At 48.9% G+C, this 21,229-nt stretch overlaps 1 protein-coding gene across 9 annotated transcripts in view; it reads left to right on the top strand.

The window, feature by feature from the left end:
• The window catches only part of MRAS (muscle RAS oncogene homolog), a 55,858-nt gene that overhangs the window by 7,857 nt on the left and 26,772 nt on the right, over positions 1-21,229 (top strand). For 5 of the 9 annotated variants that reach the window (XM_053221405.1, XM_053221403.1, XM_027061768.2 and 2 more), the window contains one exon: positions 17,176-17,386. In XM_053221405.1, the coding sequence (XP_053077380.1) occupies positions 17,194-17,386 (193 nt within the window). In that variant the 5' untranslated portion in view covers positions 17,176-17,193. Of the gene's footprint in view, positions 1-14,538; positions 14,679-17,175; positions 17,387-21,229 lie in introns of those variants that run through there. The other 4 variants (XM_015074158.3, XM_027061771.2, XM_053221408.1 and 1 more) reach the window with 2 other exon arrangements.

Below are 21,229 nucleotides of genomic sequence, written 5' to 3'. Positions count from 1 at the left end.
GGGACCTGCTCCTTGGGGTTTGTCTTCTGATGAAAGCAGCCGGGGACTGCACCAGTGAAGGCAGTTAAACATGGTCTAAAACCAGTTCCTATTTGGTTATACAGAAGTACACATACATGTTATGTTCATAGGCCCATGCCTCTCTCTCTTTTTTTTTAATCTGATGACTTGGATTATGTCTAATTAATTCTTTCCCTTATTTCTGAACATCTCTACTCTGGCTCCGGCCTTCACATCACTCACTTAAATTCCTGCAATATCATTCTGTTTCTCTGTTCTAATTTTGCCCCCTGTAAATCCATCTTAAATTTTTTTTTAATGTTTATTTATCTTTGAGAGAGACAGAATACGAGTGGGTTAGGGGCAGAGAGAGAGGGAGACAGAATCCAAAGCAGGCTCCAGGCTCTGAGCTGTCAGCACAGAGCCTGACACGGGGCTCGAACTCATGAGCTGTGAGATCATGACCTGAGCCGAAGTCGGACGCTCAACCGACTGAGCCACCCAGGCGCCCCTCCTATAAATCCATCTTAAAATGCAAAATGAAATATCAAAATCAAATCTGAGCATTTTACTCCCTTGCTCACAGACCCTTAATGAGAAAGGAGAAGGAGCTGGTCTACCAGATACTAAAATACTACAAAACTAGGGTAAAGTGGTATGGCCCTGGAACAGGAGTAGATAGGTCAATGAAACAGAATAGAGTACCTTCCCTGAAGTCCTATCACCTCTCCCCCAACCCTCCACTCCTGAAAAAAAAAAACAACAAAAAACCTTTTTATTTGAAATGCAACCCACTTTCAAAAGAAAAGTTCTGGTTTCTTAAGTATCTGCTATATATATTTGATATAGGCTGGCCCTGCTATACCAAATACCCACACTGTACCCAAGTCCCCAAACAGTGAAAATGTCTGTGGGCATGTGGAGCCGCGTGGAGGTTGCCAGAGGGTTGGTGGGTGGAGTTGGGGGAGGCCCACCCACCCCATTGGAACTAATCATTCTCAGGGGGTCAAGGGAAAAGTTCTTGCCTCCCCAAAGCATTATGTATTCATTTCAAAAGCAAAATTAATTTTAATTCCATTTAGGTTTCTTTTTTTATCCTTTACAAAATTGCATCATACCTTCTTGAAAATTCCCCTTCTTAGATAACCCACACATTCACCCCTTTCTATCTGAATTCTGCTGGAAATGTAGGGCCCACGGAGGAGATAGAGGCGAGCCCATCTTTCTTGGCAACGACCATTCTCTCACAAGTTGGCTCAGCTGCCCAAAATAGCCTCTATCGTGTTCTTCTTTCAATGCTGGCTTTATTGTAACTAGAGATGATGGAAAAGGGTGGAGCCACTGTCCCAAAGCCTTGGGGGCATATATGAAAAAATAACTGTATGAGATCTGTCTTCTCAGCCATCCCTCCACACCCACATTCCTCAGGTTGAGGTTCTTTGGGCAGAGGAGCTGGGAAGGCCTGGTGCTCCTCACACCCAGCCCTTCTCCAGGAAGCCAGGCCCCAGGTGCCCTCTGGCCTCCCAGGGAGCTAAGGTCAGCTGGCTTCAGAACCTTCCCGTCCACCCCCACTCACTGACCCCCGACCCCGCCCGCCCGCAGTGGACAGCGGCCTGAGTCCACTTATCTGGGACTGGGTGGGTGTTTCCTGCATGTTTGAGATTTTACAGAGGAAATCAAAATAAAGAAACAAAGCCTTTGTTTTACTTCTGGACTCAAACTGGGGATGGCTGGAGGGATGGAAAGGGGGAGCAGGAGTAGGTCACTTGGCAGTCCAACAAAATAACCATTCTAATAAAGCATTTAACAGGGACTTTTTTCTATTTAGGGTTGGTGTGAGTGAATAGGAAAGACAGGGTGGAGGGCTGGGAGAGCCTCTTTGTGTGGAAGGAGAGAGCCCCAGGCAGGGTCTCTGGCAAGGGTCTGGGACCACCAGCAGGGCTGCAGAATTGGCAGCCAGAGGGGCCACAGATAGTCTCAGTCTCCTTTCCCACCTCAGAAGACCCATAGGAGAGCAGGAAGGGACAGGGACTGCAGGGCCAGAGGGCCCTGGCTCCAATTTCTGCCCCACTACCTATCGTCATGTGACCTAGGGTGGTCCCCCCCTCCTCCCCCATCAGTGTGAGCCTCCCTTGCCTGGTCTCTAACAGGTAACAGTGAAGATGTCCCAGCCACCCCATCCCGTTCTTCCTGATCTAGCTATGCTGGATCAGGCCTTCATCCCACATATGTGGAAATGGGGAGGTGCTCTCCCCAGTATTTCTTCATTCTCCCCAAAGGATTTTCTCCTTGTAGACATTCTCTGAGTGTATCCATTTATTTTTCTTTAAAAATTACCCAGGTGTTGATGAAAACTCTCCCTATCTGCGGTATTTCTGAGGATTTCAGAGTGGGGACCGTGTCCGCTGGCCATCTGGCCTCCCTGGTCATCTGCCCCACTTTGCCCCACGCATGTATACAATCAGCTTGGCTTCCCCATTCCCTAAGCCCCACTAAGCCACAGCCAGTGTGTGTAACAGGCTTTCACCAAGGGCTCGGAAGAAAGGGGGTTACCCATTGTTCAGAACAGGGCAGGAGTTAAAACTGAGTAGTAGACATCCTCCTCTTGCCTGCTCACCCTTAAAGGATTTCTCCCTGCCTGCCTGTCTCCTCAAGCCTAGTTTACTGCCATTTTCCAAGGACCGATTTTCCTGGACACTTTCCCCAGAACTTCTGAGAACTCCAAATTTCCATTACTTTTGGTTGCAAAGCAGTAATGACATCTGTCCTGGACTAGGCTGCGAGCCTACACTTTCGCCTCAGAAAAGAACCACCAAAGAGCCTGTCTAAGCCAGAGTTCTGCACCCTAGCCTTACACCATTAGCTAGGTGTAAGCTAGCACCTTCAGTATGAGACACCTCAAATTCTTAAATTAGGGCTTCTTTCCCAATGACCAGAGCGAGCCCAAGTGTGAATTTTTTTTCCTTCCTGTTACAGCATCTTGCAGAATCGCCGTGAGGATTAGAGCTGATGTAAATCAACAGATATTTAGTGAGCACCTACTCTGTATCAGGCATGTGCTGGGCACCCGAGGGACGGTGGAGAATAGAACAGAGGACAGGCCCTGTGCTCATGGAACTGACACATTACATAAGTAAGGAATGCAAAGGGCTGTCAAGGACAGCTGAGTGTCCGGAAGAGCGTAACAGTAATATCTCACCTAGTCTGGGGTGTGGTAGGGCGTGCTCAGGGGAGTAGATGTAGAGTGCTGAGGATATTGTCAGGACTTAATAAACAGGCATTATAATGCTCCATTCTGGCCACAGGACTCAGCCTGATTGCACCTGCAGCTGGTTACTGCTACTACCAACAATAGTTTTGCATAGAGGGGTTTATAATGTTTTCCAAGGTTACATGGCCAGTACGTGACGCATCCAGGATTCAGCACTGGACGTGTCGGACCTATTTCCATGCTCCTAACTTCTGCTCTGTCTTCGGCCGTTATGCCCCTGGGAAGGTCCCCTGACGGTCCCCTGAGATGGGCTGTAGGGCGGGGCATAGCTCTGAAGCTTTCCTCTTTCTCTGCATCCCTGAAACAAGTCAGCATGGGTTGTGGATGCTGGTCATTCCTCCATCATCAGAAATAAAATGTGCTTCCTTGTTAAATCCTGGGTTGGCCAAGCAGCAGGAGTAGTAATACCTCAGTCCATCTCGGGCTGGCATCTCTCTGTCAAGTGAGGAAACTGAGGCACAAACAGATTGAGCAGTGGCCTAGGGCCACATACCTAGCAGAGGGGCAAATGCTTTGATGCAGGACTTTTGATAAAAGTGCTGTACATGGAAAAAACAGGTGGGAGGCCGGTGGTGGCTCCTGGGTGGGTCACACCCCTTGGGAATGGAGCCGGTCTGCCAGCAGTGCCCACTGCCCCCTCCCCCACCCAGGCACAGCTGTCTGGCCTGGCTAGGCTGGTGAGGAATGGGAGGGAGAAATAGGTGGGAGAAATGCACCAATGTTTTGCACTTGGAGAGTGAGATGTGAAAAGTTGCCTCCTGCCTTTCCAGCGGGGTGGGCTTAAAATCGGGACTTTGAGAGGGTCCCTGAAAAGTTACCACCCCACTTCCAGCCCTGGTGCACCCCTCCAGAGTCAGGCTACTGGGTCCTATTCCTTCCTCGTTTCATAGGCCTTTGCAAGGGAACCCCCACAACCTCCCCAGCTGCTCATTGTCATGCCCACCTCGTTTTCAGGAAGTTTCCCTTTTATTTTGCTCCAGCCCAGATCTCTACAGTCTGGTTACTCTTTTAAAATGGAGATTGGATTGCTTCTTCCCACCTCAGGCAAGAGCCTGGACCATGTTTCTTTCTCATTTTAGCTTCAACATAAAAATTCTAACATTTTTCATGAATGGTGCTTGACATCGTGAATATAAATGACAGAAACAAATCAAAGCAACGGTCGTTTCTGAATATGTCTTTCTGCCCTTTACCTCCCTGGGTTCTGAACACTTCTCGGGTGGGCTGTGTGCCCTCCCCCTAATGACTGTGCCCCTGCAAAGTCTCTAGGCTGAGTAACCCCTGCTGCTGTTACTCCTCAGTGTCATTTCCATGTCCTTTTTTATCATGCCTCTTTGTGGCCGAAGCCAGGCCAGGGCAGTGCAGAGAGTTGTCGGCTCCCACTCAATGTGGGCATGCTGAGGCATGCTTGAGGTGGCCAGGGCTGGGGGCAGGTGCCCCTGTGGGCCGGAGCCACCCAAGGGTGATTCGTTTGCCTTATACAATGTATAAAACTTTTTAACAGGTAGCTAACGTCAAAAACTCAGTCTCATGTAAAATTCAGATTCCTGGCTACTCTTAAACAATTTAGGCTATCTGGCAACCCCTTTACAGATAGGTTCATGTTGGAGCAGTCGGTGGAGGGTAACAGCAGTCTCCGATTTGCTGCAGGCTCCACTGCTCCCTGCTGCCTGCACTCACCTGCCTCTCTCATTTATCAACCTGGCCTCTGCGAACACATGAGGCTGGGATGTTCAGTTGTCTCCCACATGCGTCTTTCTGCTACTGCAAGGGAAAGCAGTTCAGATAGTGGGTCAGCCAGGATTGGAGGGCTGAAGTTCAGCCATAGTCAGGCCTGGCAAAAGTGTCCATCTCCTGGCAGGGGGGCTGCTGACACAGAGCAATGACTGCCCCTGGCCTCGAGGCCTTCCCTGTGCTGTCTGGCACCATCCTTGCCCTTCTGCTGGGCCACTTACTTCCTACTGTGCTAGTGTGAGGCCACGGTTCCATGAGACAGGCAGCTCTGGGCTGACACAGTTCTGAAGGACAGTCTGTGAAGCTGTGCTCTACACACACACACACACACACACACACACACACACACACACACACTACTCAGGGGAAGGACAGTACCAGGAGATTTGCCTTGCTGTCACCAGCAGGCTCCAGGGACAGGGTGTGGCATCCCCAGACCAGCAGGTGGAGTGGTCAGGGAGCTGGGACCTGGGAGCTGCAGGGGGCTCGGTGTTTTGGAAGTGTGAGTGGCAAGTAAGGACTCCCTCACTGTCACCTACTTCTCCTGATGGGCCGGTGCCCATGTGTGTCCAGTGGAACTCCTCACGTGATATGTCCCTTATGAGAGCCACCATTCACTACTCTGGGACCCAGCTGGCCCATCAGGTATAGCGCCCACACCACCTCTGCCCTACCCTCTACCCGAGCCAGAATTCTGGCTTCTCCCAGTGTCAACCCTGCATTGTGGAAATGCCAACAGCAGACCCCTGCAGTGTCTCTGTGCAGAAAGCTGTGCCCAGGCTCTAGAGAGGTAACGAAGATGAGGTCTGGCCCTCAGACCCCAACCCTACCCTAGTGGGGGAATCTGACAGGGAAACAGCTCCCCAGCTCCCAGATTTGAAGGGAGAAGGAGGGGGGGGCTTGTTCCCCAGAAGAGGTAGAACGGCCCTGTGGCCGAGCTGGGAGCTTTGTGGTCAGACTCACAGACAGACAAGCCACAGAACCTCTGTGACCTCAGGGTTGATCACTAACAGGTGCTAAACGGCACCTTCTTGGCTGTGAGGAGTCAAATGGCATAATGGCTGCAGAGCACCCTGCCACCTGGCCAGCACTCCCCAGACACAAGCGTGGTGGCTGCATGGATGGAGACCTGGAAGGCAGGAGATGGCTGGGGAGGAAGGGATCACTTCAGGATGCTGGGGAAAACAGGGGGGCTTCTCCGTAGAGAGGGAATGTTTTTGCAGGCGGAGGGAAGGTGAAAAGACAGGGCAGGCAGAGAACTTTCGTTGGCACACTCCGAGGTGCTCTGCCAGGGGCCGGAGTCCCTGTCCTCAAGGATGCCACACTAGGAATCATCAGAGAGGCTGCATGAGGAGGCCAGTGGTGCTGGGGGCTGTTCAAGGAGGGCCTGGAATGCTCTGGTCAGTGGGAGAGCTTCCGACACCCGTGGGCGGTTTTTCAGGGAGGAGTTGTATGCTCCAGGGCTGTTTGAGGACCGATAGTGCTGGAGGGGTGGGAGGATAAGGGGGGCAGAGCTGAGCCCCTGAGGTGCACCTGCCATGAGTGGCAGACTTGCTAGGCCTTGGCCTTGGATCTGAGGGAGAAGAGGTGTTTGAGCTGCTAGGGGAGGAAGAGGGCAGGAAGGAGAGACAAGGGGTCTCGAGGGGGGGTGGTTGTTGGCTTTTTAAAAAATTTAATGTTTAAAAATTTAAAAAAAAATTTAATGTTTATTTTTGAGAGAGAGAGAGAGATAGAATGTGAGCAGGGAAGGGGCAGAGAGAGGGAGACACAGAATCTGAAGCAGGCTCCAGGCTCTGAGCTGTCAGCACAAAGCCCAACATGGGGCTTGAACTTACGGAGTGTGAGATCGTGACCTGAATGAAGTTGGATGCTTAACCCACTGAGCCACCCAGGCACCCCTGGCTGAGTCCATTCAGAGAAGGGTTGAGCCTGAGCAGCCCCCTGAGGAGCTGTGAGGAGGCTGCTGCGGCAGAATGAGGAGAGAATAGGATGGTGGCGGCCCGCCGGGGTCTGAGGGTCCTCACTTTGGGGACTCCCAGAGTGTGCAGAAGCCACCCCTCACTGGTAGGGTGACTGCCAGAATGACTTTCCCAGTGGGCATGCAGGCTCCCGTGTGAGGCTGCAAAGTTCTCCTCGGCTGAGGAGAGACTGCCCCAGCCCCAGCCCAAGCACTAGGTACATATTAATAGGCCCCTGGGGCTGAGAGTAAGAATTCAGTCGTAAAGCCACTTCCTCCTCTCTGCCCTAGCTGCCCTGAAGGAAGCTGTGACCCAGGTGGCAGCCTTGCCCGCACCCCTGGAGTTCGCTGCCACCCTCCCTGTGGTGGTAGGACATGGGGACATGGTGGAGGGTGCCGGGGTGGGAGCTTGGAGGTTGAGAGGCCCGGTGTCAATACGCCGTGAGCCAGAGATGCCGGGGGGGGGGGGGGGGGGGGGGGGGGGGGCGGGGCGGGGGCGGGGGGGGCATGTTGTTTTGAAGGTCTATGTGGACCTTAAGACACTGGGGCCCTCGCTAACCCCTCTGTTCCCAGAGCCTCAGACCTACCAGGTGCCCTGGTCTAGCTGGGTGCTGAGTGGGGCAGAGCTTTAGTTTTTAGTTGCCAGGTCCCAGCTTTCCCCGTTACCACGCTGTTCCCCTGGGCAAATGCCCTAACATTCCTGACTCTGTCTCCCCACTGGTAAAATGGGGAGACTGAATGCCACCCTGCATGGTCCTGCCTCATTGTGCTGGCCGGCCTGCATGACCTTCCTCTTCCCACCTGACCCTGTATCCCTTCCCCATCTGCTTCCCTCTCCTCAGAGCTTCTGAAATATTCAGAGTTTCTGCCCTGCAGGCTACCCAGTCTCTCCTGGCTTTTCTTGTTGGTCAGCCTCCCTAGGGACGGCAGAAAGAGTTGTAGGCAGACAAGATGCCCCCCCACCCAGGGCAGAATGGGGGAGCTGAGGCCCATACACAGCCAGCATGAGAGCACACCCCAGAAGGAGTGGTGAGGGCTGAGTTCTGTTGAGTTGTCAGCTTTGGAACCAGCCAGTTCGCAGGGCATGAGCTCGGGCAGGACTCTGGAGGGAGGCAGGAGGGCTTCCTGCAGGAGGAAGGGCTTGAGATGGGTTTTGAAGAATGTTGCTGATGGTAAGAACTTGATGTTTACTGAGCGCTTGCGGTGGGCCAGACACAGCCAGGCAAATCAGTGTAGCCACTGTGCCCACCTCTACAGAAGAGGAAACCAAGGTGCAGAAGATAAGTAACTTGCTTAAAGTTGCAGGCTGCCTGAGTCAGTGGCTCAGGCTCTGTGATGAGGGGCTCCAGGGGAGGGGCCTGCCCCAAGCTGGGTAGGGACCAGCTGGTGTCCAGGAGCACGAGGAGACAGGCTGGGCCCAGGGCAGCGACCAGCACAGTGGAGAGGGGCCCAGACAGAGGTGCTGGAAAATGGGTCTCAAAGCTACCTGGTGCTCCCACAGGGTTAGCTGCCTGATCCCCCAGCCTCCTCCCTGGTCCTGAGGAAAGGAGCATGTGGCCAGACACTGTTTGGCACACTTTGTCCCAGTTGGGAGTGGGGGCGTGCCTGTTCCTAGTGACTAGTATCTGCCCTGGGTGCCTCTTGGGCCCTGACCTGCTCGGCTGCCTCCCCCACAGGAGCAGGGATGTGGCCTTGGAGGCCTCTCTGACTCAGACATCACTCTCCCGGCTCACTGCTGACTTCTTTCCAGCACTCCTGGATCTGCTGCCTCTGGCCTGGCCTGACCCTGTACCCACTCACCATTTCGCCAGCCATGAACAAATGCCTAGGATGATGGACTGGCCACGGGCTCTGGAGCCATACTGTGTGGTTTCAGAGCCTAGCACTGCCCCTTTCTAGCTGGATGACCTCAGAAAAGTTATTTTACTTTGTTGTACTTCAGTTTCTTCAACTATAAAATGGGGATAATCAGAGTCATTCCGTATAGGGCTGTTGTGAGAATTAAATGAGCTAACGTGGTAAAATCTTCCAACAGCATCAGACACATCACTTACATTAATTAATTAATTAATTAATTAATCAATCATTAGTTTTTAGCATTGACTACTCTTGTAATTATTACAGTAGGTATTTCTACACACCTACTCTGGGACTTACACTGCTGGGTCATAAGTGGCTCAGCTCCAGGCCTTGTCAGGAGTCACTCTCGGGCTAGTGGGTAAGACCCAAGTATGAGCAGTAATACAAGGAAGCATATGGGACTTGGGGGTCATGAGTAAGGCCAAGGGCACTGCATCCCTCCCCTGGCTTACTTCAAACATTGGCCTTTGCCTGGATCTCTGGATCCCTATCTGACCATCTCTGCCAGCAGTCCGGGTGTGGTCCCGGCAGAGGAGTTTGGATTTGATGGGGTAGAAAAGCAGGGGCTGATGTATTAGCACAAGACTTGGGTAATAGAATTTTCCAGAGACAACCGGGCAGGCTCCCCCTAAAGGTCCTGCGCGCCCCTACCCAGAACAGGACGGCCAGTACGTGATATGTTTTGGAGGGAATCGGAAGAGTGGTGGGTTAGATCTGGGGTGGCAAACAAGTTTCCTCTCTGGATCAGTCACCTGGTTCTGGCTGCCAAGGTGCTGCATCAAAAAGGGTTCACGACTGAGCCAGAAGAGGACAGTGGTCAATTACGATGCCTGCGTGGCTCTGGGGACAGGAGGAATGGCCCCTGCGTCACATACTCACCATCTAAAAGCCAGTGGTATTTAAGGTCCTTTATCGCACAAAATTATGCACATGGTTGGATGGGTAGTTAAGTCTTAATACTGGAGTGAGCTGAATGCACTGGCTTCCTGGAGGGGTGAGTGGTGCAGTGACATGGCTGGGCTGGGATTAGCAGCCATGTGAGACAACAGGCTGGAGCAAGGTCTGAGGGAGAGGAGAGTGAAGTCCTAAGGGATACACCAATGGCCTAGACCCCTGGTGGGACGGCACACCATTTATACTCAGCCTGCAAGGCAGCAGCCCTGGGGAAGCTGCCCATTTCTGGGAATTGTGCAGAAGGGAAGGGCAGCTCCTGGAATGCAGAGCCATTTCCTCCACACGGGTGGGGTCACTCCCCCCAGCGTGTCCTCATCCCCCTGAGCTGGGCACACCCAGACATCATGGAGATGAGATTAGCTTCCCAGAGCTGATTCAGCTCAATGGGATGGAAAGTCCATTTGCTCTCGCAGCAGCTCCATTAATAGTAAGTGTTCCCCCTCTTCCAGCTTTATTTATCAGACGACTTGCAGTTCAACTGATAAGGTTCCTGGGGGAGGGGGGATCTTTAAAATGTTTAGTGTAGAAGTAGAGAGGCAAAAAGCAATGAAAACTAAACTTTCAATAAAGTTAGCAGCATCTTTGCAGAGACTCTGGGTTGGCCACTGCCCCAGCTCTAAGAATCTGTGGTCCTTTAGTCGTGTAGCCAAGGAAGCTACGGACAAGGATGAAGAGTGCCCTGTGGGTTAGTGAAGTCACCATGACAGTCAAAGAAATGCTGTGATGCTATAAAACTAATCACCCAAGGAATTGAAGGCAGTGTTGTGTGACGGTTCCCAGGATGACCTTTGGTGTCCAGCCAGCCCACCGCAGCTGCCCACTGAATGGTGGGGAGTGTAATTGCAATGGAGTCTCTCCTGGGCATCAGTTGTTCTGGCCAGGACTGTATGGCATTGCTTTGGAAGTGGTGCTGGCTATGGGGATGCACAGAGGTGCACAGAGGTGCACAGAGAGGCCAGGGAGCCTGTGGACCCCTTGACAATGTCTGCAAGGCAAGCTATTTCTTTTTGTTTGTTTGTTTGTTTGTTTGTTTGTTTGTTTAATTTATTTATTTTGAGGAGAGAGGGCAAGTGAGCATCACTGGGGGAGGGGACAAAGAGAGCGAGAGGGAGAGAGAGAGAGTGTCCTAAGCAGGCTCTAAGCTGTCAGTGCAGAGGCTGACGTGGAGCTTGAACTCATGAACCGTGGGATCATAACCAGAGCTGGAATCGAGAGTCAGACGCCTAACTGACTGGGCCACCCAGGCGCCTCCAGGCTACCTCTTTTTTGTGCGCCCACTTAAAAAACGGGGAATGTGTTGGGCTATTCTTTTGGGAAAAAAAGCCCCGTAGAAGCCCTAGAAACTGGCAATCTGGGAGAATGCAACAGACTTGGTAAAGGATCCTAGCCACTGGACATAGCCATTTTGGGGGCTGCTGGAGCCCTCTGTTGTCCCAGGCATTTACATTGGCTACTGTATTGGGTCCTCCAGTGGCCCTGTGCAGTGCAGGCGCTCTTAGGGCTGTGGATGCGGCCGGCAAGTGGTCCAAACCACTGGGCTCTACCAGGTTGGAGGGAGACCAGGGGTCCAACCACTTCACCTGTCAGTACAAATATGCCCTTGCTGAGGGCCCCTTGGTCTTTTTCACAGGGGCCTCACAGGAGCGTCCTGTTCTCCTGTTTTGTAGGTGGGCAGACAGGCTCCTGGAAGTTAAGAAACTTGTTCCAGGTCACACAGGGAGTCCATATCAGAGACACAAATAGAACTCAAGCTGCCTGGGGATGCCTGGGTGGCTCGGTCGGCCATTTAAGTGTCTGACTTCAGCTCAGGTCCTGATCTCACAGTTCATGAGTTTGAGCCCTGTGTCCAGCTCTGTTCTAACAGCTCAGAGCCTAGCGCTTGCTTCCTATTGTGTGTCTCTCTCTGCTCCCCCCCTGCTTGTGCTCTCTCTTTCTCTCTCTCTCAAAAATAATAAATAAGCAACCATAAAAAAAGAACTCAAATTACCTGACTGTAGTCATAGGCTATTAATGACATCCCTGCCCCTAGTGTCCCCCTGAGAACCAAGGGAGGCTTTGTACAAGACTGTCCTCAGGAGTTCTTAGAACCCTCCAAGCACACTTTGAAATTTGCTGGGTGAAGAGGTTATTGTGGGGTCATCTGTCTACCTAGCCCCCCACCTCCTGGGAGCATCACCCCTGCTTCTTGGCCTAAGGGAGAGCTGGGTGGGTAGAAGGCTTCACTGGGACAGTATCCAGCAGTCAGTCAGTGAATAGACCTTGAGGCTCCTGTGTTTCGGGCCCTGCCTGGCCCCGTAAAAGGCAACGGAATAAGGAGATGTGGCTCTTGTCCCGGTGGAGCTTCTGAGCTACATGGGGAGACAAATCTGCCATTCAGGAAACAACTTCAAACCTTGCAAGATGGTGCTAACCCTGAGAGAGAAAGGGAGCCAAAGACAGCAGCCAAAAAAAGCTTATTTCTCTGGTTAGAGATGCCCGAAGTTTTTGTATACGTGTTATTAAAATTGTCCAGGCAGCACTACTGTCTTTTAGGAAGAAGTTTCCAGTATGAGCGAAGGTTTGGGTTGCCCGTGGACTGGGAGGGGCTGTAGGAGCAGTGGTTGCCATGGGAACCAGTGCTCAGCCGCCAACGCCCGCCCAAGTGGCTGCTGTTCCAAAAGTTGGTTTCTGAGTGGAGGGGGCTGCCTAGAACCTCAGAGCCATTTCCCATGGAAACAATGTTCTAAATGATGGGTGACGATCCCACACAGGCCTCTGGCGGAGCTGAGATGGCAGCAGGGCTCTGATGGGGGAGCCTCTGAGTGGACAAAGTGAGAGGGGGAGGGAAGAGAGACTGAGGGAATCTCTCCTGGGAACAAAGTCAACAAGGTGCAAGAACAAACATTTAAGCACCTTCTCTAAGCTGGGAACATTTCATAATTTTAATTTCATGCTTAGAGCAATCTTGCAAAGTATTTTCCGATGATTTCAAAGTAATTTTCTAACCCATCCCATCTTACAAAATAGGAAACTGAGGCTGTGAACAGTAACTTGCCCAAGGTCCCTTACCTGGTCAGTAGGAGAGTATCCAGCATAGAAAACTGGTGGAGGAGCTTTAGAGAGAGACCCTAGGTCCACCTTCCACTACCTTCCCACCTCAGAGGGGCCATCCATGATCTACAAAAGGTAAAGAACTGACATTCTAGAATGATCTCTAATCTAAAAAGATCTAGAAAGAGCTCTGATCTTCTAGTCGGACAGGCTGGAGGGGGGGGGGGTCTTGTGAATGTAAGCATTTTGCTTCTTAACCACCAACCAATTTTCGTCATAGCTTGTGGTGACTTTTGAAAAAAAGTCTTTCTCTTCACCACTCGAGTCCAGCTTACTTTGTAGGAGTGTGGTGCATGCACTTAAAAGGACATCATTTAGTCAGGGATTATTTTGGGGGAGGTTGAAGGCTGGAAAAACATGCCCATCAGGAGAAGAGCCTTTAGAATTGGGGGAGGGGGAGTTCTGGACTCACTCTCATGCCCCTGCAACACCTTCTTCCCTTCCTGGGCCCACACTTGCTTTCAGAAGGGCTTTTTTGTGTGATTGGTCTGACCTGGTAGAAGGAGGGAGACAATCCTAACTCCTGGCTGGGAGGGTTGCCCCTTAGCCCCGTGCATGGTCAGGACCAATGCTGTGGCCAGTAGGTGGTTTGATAGTTGTTTGGAAATGCCGGCATTGAGCCTCTAGTTCCTTCAGCTAGACTTACATCCTTGTTGATGCTCTGCTAGGCTTTGGTGACACAGAGAGGGACAAGTTGCAGTCCCTGCCATTTGTGCACATTTAAGTGTGGATTTCAAGCATGTTCGTGCCCTCTGCACAAGGAATTACAGGGCACAGACTAGAAGGTGATGCCTCCCATAGGAGGGGATTCCTGGGCCCAGGCCTGACCTGTGAAGAGGTGTATGCTCCCCGAGGGGGACCCTGGGTATCTGCAGAGGACTCCGTGTGACCACAGAGCACACTGGGTGAGCACAAAGCTGGTTGAGAGAAAGAGAGAGTAGAGTATGAGAGGTTGTGGCATAGCTACCGCTGGAGAGGTCAGCAGTGGCAACCAGTGCCAGCCTCGAATGTCAGTGAAGGGGCCGGAACTTGGCCCATCAGCTATGAACAGTGCTAAAAGGTTTTTCACCACAAGGGATCCGGTCCAAGTTTTGTGCTAACTGTGCATTCTGACCTGCTTCCATTGAGTCTTAGTTGGGAGGGAACCCCGAGTTGGCTGCCTGTGGTCTCCTGGGAGCTCAACCCCTGAGTGCAGGACTCTGTGAAAGGAAGGAGCCCTTCATCTGACCGTTTCCTGCCAGCTGCCTTGCTTGGCAAGCAGGTCCCCAGGTGATTCTCCTGTGGGTGGTCTGAGCACCACCTCAAAGATTCAGTTCGTGTCCTCTATCATACTTACTAGTGTATTTCTTATCTTGTTTTATTTTGAGAAGAAAGTCAAGAGAAAGAATTTTCTTTCTTGATACCTTTCCACCCACTGAGTACTTTTTATTCATGTCGTTGCCAGCAGAGAATGGAAGGGAGCTTTAAAAAGAGCCTCTTTCACAGGCAAATATGGTCACCCTGGCCCAGTGTCCCTGTCCACCCACGGCCAAGACGACGGGTAAGGAAGGACAGTGAGGGGACCACACCAACATCTCACTCCTCAAAACCTGAGAGGCAAAGGAGAGAGAGAGCTAGCCCTGTTTTCTTCCAACTGTCCTGCAGCCCGTTGGATCGTCATCTCTCGTCATGTGGGAGAACTCAGTTCACCAAGGCCTCAATGTGTCCCCACCTTTATCCCGCTTAGGGAGGTGCAGCACCAAATGGACCTGATATCCTGCACCAAAGGAGCTTAAATCCCCCCTGGAAGGACACAGAGTCCTACATTTTCAGGTAGCCTGAACCTTTTATTTGGTGGGAACATTTAAAAACTTTGTTTCTTTGAGGATAGTTGACACACAACGTTACATTAGTTTCAGGTGTACAACATGGTGATTCACCAACTCTGTACATTATGTCATCACCGCAGGTGTAGCTGCCAGGGGCCCCACACAACACTGTTGCAATACCATCTACTCTATTCCCTGTGCTGTACCTTTTAGTCCTACGGGTGGGAATATTTTAATGTTGTTAAGCTTTCCCAGGATACATATATAATACTAGCTTGTTGTAGCCAGTTGAAAATTGAGCAGGTGCCCCCAAATCTGCCAGTCTTCTCTCTGCCTAGAACCACATCGAGACACACAGATTCATAGATGGGTGACTTCATGGACGTGCAATCATACGTATGTGTTGTTTTGTAGCTGTTTGGGTTTTTTTTTCATACCTAATATAAACTTTTTCTAGGTTAGTGACCGTCATCCTTTTAATGGCTACATAGTATTGCATTGTGTAGATAAACGTTTTCTTTAACCCCCCCCCCCCCCGCAGCATTTAAGTCATTTCCATGTTTGCCCCTCTTCCTAACATCTTCGTTCACTCATCTGATTATCTCCTTAGCATAAGTTCTCATATATCATATAGGTCCAAGAGAAGGTATGTCATTTTACATTTTGATATATTGATGCGAGTGTGTTCTCAGTCCGGTTAGGACAGATGTATATGCCACCCGCAGGGTATAAAAGCGCCTGTACTTCCTGTCACTGCAGAGAAGTCCTAAGTGTCAACACCAAGCTTCCGTAACTGCACAAGGTTATGCAATCACTCTCTCCTGTAGCCCCACGTGAATCAGTGTGGCCACATAACCTACATTTGTGTCTAACACCTTTTGTATTGAAATCTAGAATTGAGGACTCTTTTAAAGCTGCAAATAACTGTAAAAAAATCCAGTCCTTTAATCTGATAGGTAAGGAAATGGTGGCTCCGCACGGCCTTCCCAACAAGCAGCAATGCACACGGGACTCCCAGTCCATTGTCCCCTCACCCTTCAGTGTCCCTGTCACACGTTCCACCGTGCCTTTCTGCCTCCCAGTTGCGCAGAGATTGTTGCTTTGCTGGTACGCTGAGGCAGGATCGAGCTTGTGCTCCCCTGGCACCAGGTCTGTCTCCATGCTGCCTAGGATTGCCAGAACGGGAGGTGGTATTGCTTCTCCCTGGCCCCCTGGCGCATCCGCAGGTAGCGGCTTAAGTCTCTGGCAACCACCCTTGGCTGAGGGCTCCTTCCATGCTCCCTGCCTCCCTCTCTTCCTTGTCTATGACACTGTTTCCAAAGATGACTCTTCACTCCTCTGCCGTCACCTCTTCACAGTCAGTCCTTATCTGTTAAGGCTCAGTTATTCTTTGGAATCCTGGCGCCACATTTCTGGCTCCTGCCTGGTCTCCTTAGCTCAAGGTTTCTCGGCCTTAGCCCTACTGACATCGCAGGATAGATAATTCTTTATTGGGGGAGGGGGGCTGTCCTGTGCGTTGTAGGAGGATGTGTAGCCGCAGCCTTGGCCTCCGCTCACTAGATGCCAGTAACACCCACTAATAAGCCAGAATTATCTCCAGACATTGCAGATGTCCCCCAGGGACAAAACTGCCCCTGCTTGAGAACCACTGCCTTCGCTAGACATGACATCATTCTCCACCCCCCCCCCCCCAACTAAAACAGGTTGACCAGATGCCACAAGATTCTAGCACAACTTTTTTTTTTTATTTGAGAGAGAGAGAGCGTGCACGCGCGCACAAGCTGGGAAGAGGGGCAGAGGGGGAGAGAGAGGGAGAGATTTTTGTTTTGTTTTGTTTTGTTTTGTTTTTATTTTGAGAGAGGGAGGGAGAGAGAAAATCCCAAGCAGGCTTCGTGCTCAGTGTGGAGCCCAGTGCGGGGCTCAATCCCATGACCCTGGGATCATGACCTGAGCCAAAATCAAGACTCAGATACTCAATCAACTGAGCCACCCAGGTGCCCCACCAGCACAACTTTCTGCATGACCATGGGCAAGGAAACTGAGAGAAAGGAGCCAGGATCACTAAATTCTAAGAGTGGGGGGTGGGGGGGGGGTACTAGGCTGCTATGCCTGTCCTTTCTGTAGTTTGGGGGGCCTCAAATCCTCAAGCACAGCAGTCCTGTGACTAGAGTTGATGTAAAAGGTGAACCTCTGTGCCATCCCTGCTCAGACTGGCACGCACATGTTCACCTGTACATGACTAGGGCAGACTTTAGTGATGGAAAGGCTTCTTTAACACGGCTTTTTTGGCTTTACTCATTAAAGACTTCATGGCATCTAGTAGTGCTACGTCTGCAAGACCGGGTGTGGCACATAGTTGATATTCAATAGATGATTGAATAAACATATAATTGGGAGTATTTACTACTCTATAAGGAGGGAGGAAAATTCATGAATATTTTCCACTCAAGGTCAGAAAGGAAAAAGCCTCCTGCCTCATTACACATGTCTTGCCTCCCCAGGTCTGACCTATCAGAAACATGGCAACCAGTGCCGTCCCCAGTGACAACCTCCCCACGTACAAGCTGGTGGTGGTAGGAGATGGGGGTGTGGGCAAGAGCGCCCTCACCATCCAGTTTTTCCAGAAGATCTTTGTGCCTGACTACGACCCGACCATCGAAGACTCCTACCTGAAACATACAGAGATTGACAATCAATGGGCCATCCTGGACGGTGAGACACGGATGGTAGCCCTGCATGGGGGTGGGGCACGTGACGCGGAGGGTCAGAGGAAGTTGACCAACTTCCCTGGGGCGGATAGTGTCTTTCACGTTGTCATTATGGGATGGTCGGTGTCAGGCCGTGTATGTTTTCCAGGGTGAATTCTGAATAGCTTTGTGGCAACGAAAATGCGTATTCAACAAAGAGGCTAGCATCGTGCCAACCCAGTGATGTCATGTTTGTTATTTCTTGCTGATCTGAAGCTCTGATTAACATTTACAGATGTCTCTGGCTCCTAAAAAAATGGGGAAGAGACAAACTGTTTTTTAGCGAGCATAGTTTATTTCCCTTTGAGAGGGGGAAATCTTGCATGTGACATTGTTTCTAGTGTAGTCTAAATTGGTCTAGATTAGCAATTCTCAAATTGTGGTATCCAGGCCAGCAGCCTAAGATTACCAGGGGGCTTCCCAGAAATGAAAACGCTCAGGCTCTACTGGTTCAAATTCTGAGGGTAGAGCCCAGCAATCTGTGTTTTAACAAGCCCTCCAGGTGATGCTAAAGTAGAGAACCGCTGCTCCAGATTCTAACTGGTTATGACTTCGTCCCGAGTCTCTCTTTTAAACAAAGAGCCATTAAGGATAGACTGTAACTGTAGGAAGCGAGCTTTCAAAGCCACTGGGATGCACTATCAGATATGTGATTTGCACGTATTTTCTTCCAGTCTGTGACATGCTTTTCATTCTCTTAACAGTGTCTTTCAAAGACTAGAGCTTCTAATTTTGATGCAGTCCAGTTTATCAGCTTGTTCTTTTAGGGATTGTGCTTCTGGTCGTGTCTAAAATATCTGCCTAACCCAAGGTCACAAAGGTTTTCTTCCTACGTTTTCTTCTAGCAGTTTAATGGCTTTAGGTTCTGTATTTAGCATTAGGATCTGCCTTGACTTAATTTTTGTATATGGTGTGAGGTATGGAGCAAAATTGTTTTTAGGGCGGGGGGAGTTGGGGGTTTGTTTTTTTTGTTTTTTTGGTATATGGAGATGCAGGTGTTCCAGGGCTATTTGTTGAAAAGGTTCTTCTTTCACCACTGAATTGCCTTTGTACCTTTGATGAAAATTAGTTGCCCATATATTCTGTTTGTTTGACCTATCCATCTATCTTATCACCAATACCACACTGTCTTGATAACTGTAGACTGATAACAAGTCTTAAAATCATGTATTGTTAAGTCCCCAAATTTGTTCTTTTTCAAAGTTGCTTTGGCCAGTCTAGGTCCTTTGCATTTCCATATGAATTTAAGAACCAGTTAAATTCTAAAATTCTAGATTTTCATTGAGATTGTGTTGAATCTAAAGATCTGCACATTTGAGAAGAATTGACATCCTCATAATGTGGAACCTTTCAACCCATGAATACAGTATTTCTCCATTTTTATTTAGGTCTTCTTTATTTTTTTTTATTTATTTTTTATGAGAGAGAGAGAGAGAGAGAGAGAGAGAGAGAGCGCGCGTGCGAGTGTGAGTAGGGGAGAGGAGTAGAAGGGGAGAGAGAAAGAATCCCAAGCAGGCTCAGTATGGAGCCTGACTCGGTCTCGATCCAACCACCCAGGGATGGTGACCTGAGCCGAAATCAAGTGTCAGACACTCAAGCTCAATTGACCAAGCCATCCAGGCACCCCTAGGTGTTCTTTAATTCTCTCATCAGTTGTTTTACAGAATTGATTGCATAGGTCTTTTACCTATTTTGTCAGATTTATATCTACAATCTGTATTATAAATGATATTTTTTTATTACAGTTGTCACTCGTTTGTTGGTAATATGTAGTAATGCAGTTGCATTTTGTGTATTAACTGTAACCTGCAACCTTGCTAAATTCACTTATTAGTTCTGGTGGCTTTTTTGTAGATTCCTTTGGGCTTTCTGCAGAGATGGTCATGTCTGCGAGTAAAGATAGTTTTACTTCTGCCTTTGCAAACTGGATGGCTTCTGTTTCTTTTCCTTGCCTGATTTTACTGACTAAAAACATACTTGTCCTGTTCTTGATCTTAAGGAGAAAGGTTTCAGTCTTTCAGCAATAAATAGGATGTTAGCTGTAGGTTTTTTATCGATTCCCGTTATCAGGTTGAAGAACTTCCTATTACTAGTTTCCTGAGAATTTTTATGAGGTGTGGATATTGGATTTTTGTCAAATGCTTTTCTGTGTCTACTTAGATACTCATACGGTATTTCATTTTTAGTGTGTCATTTTGGCAAATTATGTTAATTTTTATAATGTTAAACCAACATTGTCTCCCTGGGATAAATCCCACTTGGTCATGATGCTTTCTTCTTTTATGTAATGGTGGCTTTGACTTGCTAAAATTTTGTTTAGAATTTTTGTGTGTATGTTCTTGAGAGCTATACTGACCTGTGGTTTTCTTGTCATGCCTAGTAATGCTAGCATTATAGAATGCATTGAGAAATATGCTCTCTTCTTCAATTTTCTGGAGGGGTTTGAACAAAATTGGTATTATTTCTTCCTTAAATATTTAGTTGAATATACCTACGAGGCACTCTGGGGCCGGAGTTTTCTTTGTTGGAAGATTTTTTTAACTACAAATTCAATTCCTTTAGTAAATATAGGGATATTCAGGTTATTTGTTTCTTCAGTGCGTTTTGGTAGTTGATGTCTTTAAAAAAGTTGTTCAGTTCATCAGAGTTACCAAATTTATTGGCATAAAGTTGTTCATGATATTCTCTTATTCTCCTGCTAATGTCGGTAGAATCCAGAGTGATGTTTCCCCTCTCATTCCTGATGTTTTTAATTTGTGTCTTCTCCTTTTTCCCTAAACAGACAGTCTAGAGATTTATCGATATCATTGATTTTCACGAAAGAACCACCTCTTGAGTCCGTTGACTTTTCCCATTTGGTTCCATTGATTTCCACTCTTAGCTTTATTATTTCCTTTTGTCTGCCTACTTTGGATTTAATTTGTTCTTCTTTCTCTAATTTTTTTAAGTGAAAGCTTATGTGATTGATTTGAACATTTCTTCTTTTCCAAGATCTTCATTTGGTGCTATAAATTCCCCCAAACTACTTGGTTAGCAGCATCCCACACATTCTAATACACTGTGTTTTCATTTTCATTCTGTTCAGAATACTTTCCTATTTCCCTTCTGAGATTTTCTTTGACCCATTGGTTATTTAGAAATATTTAGCTTTCAAGTATTTAGGAATTTTCCAGAGATCCTTCTGTTACTGGTTTCTATTTTAATTTCACTGTGTCAGAGAACATAAAATATATGATTTAAATTATTTAACACTTACAGAGGCTTATTTTATGACCCAGGGTATGTTCTCTCTGGTAAATGTTCCATGTGCACATGAAAAGAATGAGTATTCTGCCGTTGTTGGGTGGAATGTTCTATGAATGTCTGTTGTGTTGTTTGGTCTTTGGTTGTTTCAAGTGAGATGATAAATCTGGTCCTTGTTACTCCGTCTTGGCTGGAACCGGAACCAAATCATCACTTTATTTAAAAAAATTTTTTTTAATTTTTAAAGTTTATTTATTGATTTAGAGAGAGAGAGAGATAGAGAGAGAGCAAGCAAATGCAAGCAGGGGAGGGGCAGAGAAAGGGAGAGGGAGGATCCCAAGCAGGCTCCATGCTGTCAGCACAGAGCCTGATGTGGGTCTCGAACTCACAAACCATGAGATCATGACCTGAGCCAAACCAAGAGTTGGATGATTAACTGACTGAGCCACCCAGGCACCCCCTGAATCACCACTTAAAAAAAAAAAAAAGTGACAGCTTTGTGTGTATACTGAAATGTGTACTTTAAGAAGGGCGAGGGGCACCTGGGTGGCTCAGTCGGTTAAGT

Source organism: Acinonyx jubatus, chromosome C2 (assembly GCF_027475565.1).
Source record: "Acinonyx jubatus isolate Ajub_Pintada_27869175 chromosome C2, VMU_Ajub_asm_v1.0, whole genome shotgun sequence".
In the NCBI taxonomy this organism is placed as follows: domain Eukaryota; kingdom Metazoa; phylum Chordata; class Mammalia; order Carnivora; family Felidae; genus Acinonyx; species Acinonyx jubatus.
Note: the sequence above shows the minus strand (reverse complement) of the source record. Positions and strands in the feature narration are given on the sequence as shown.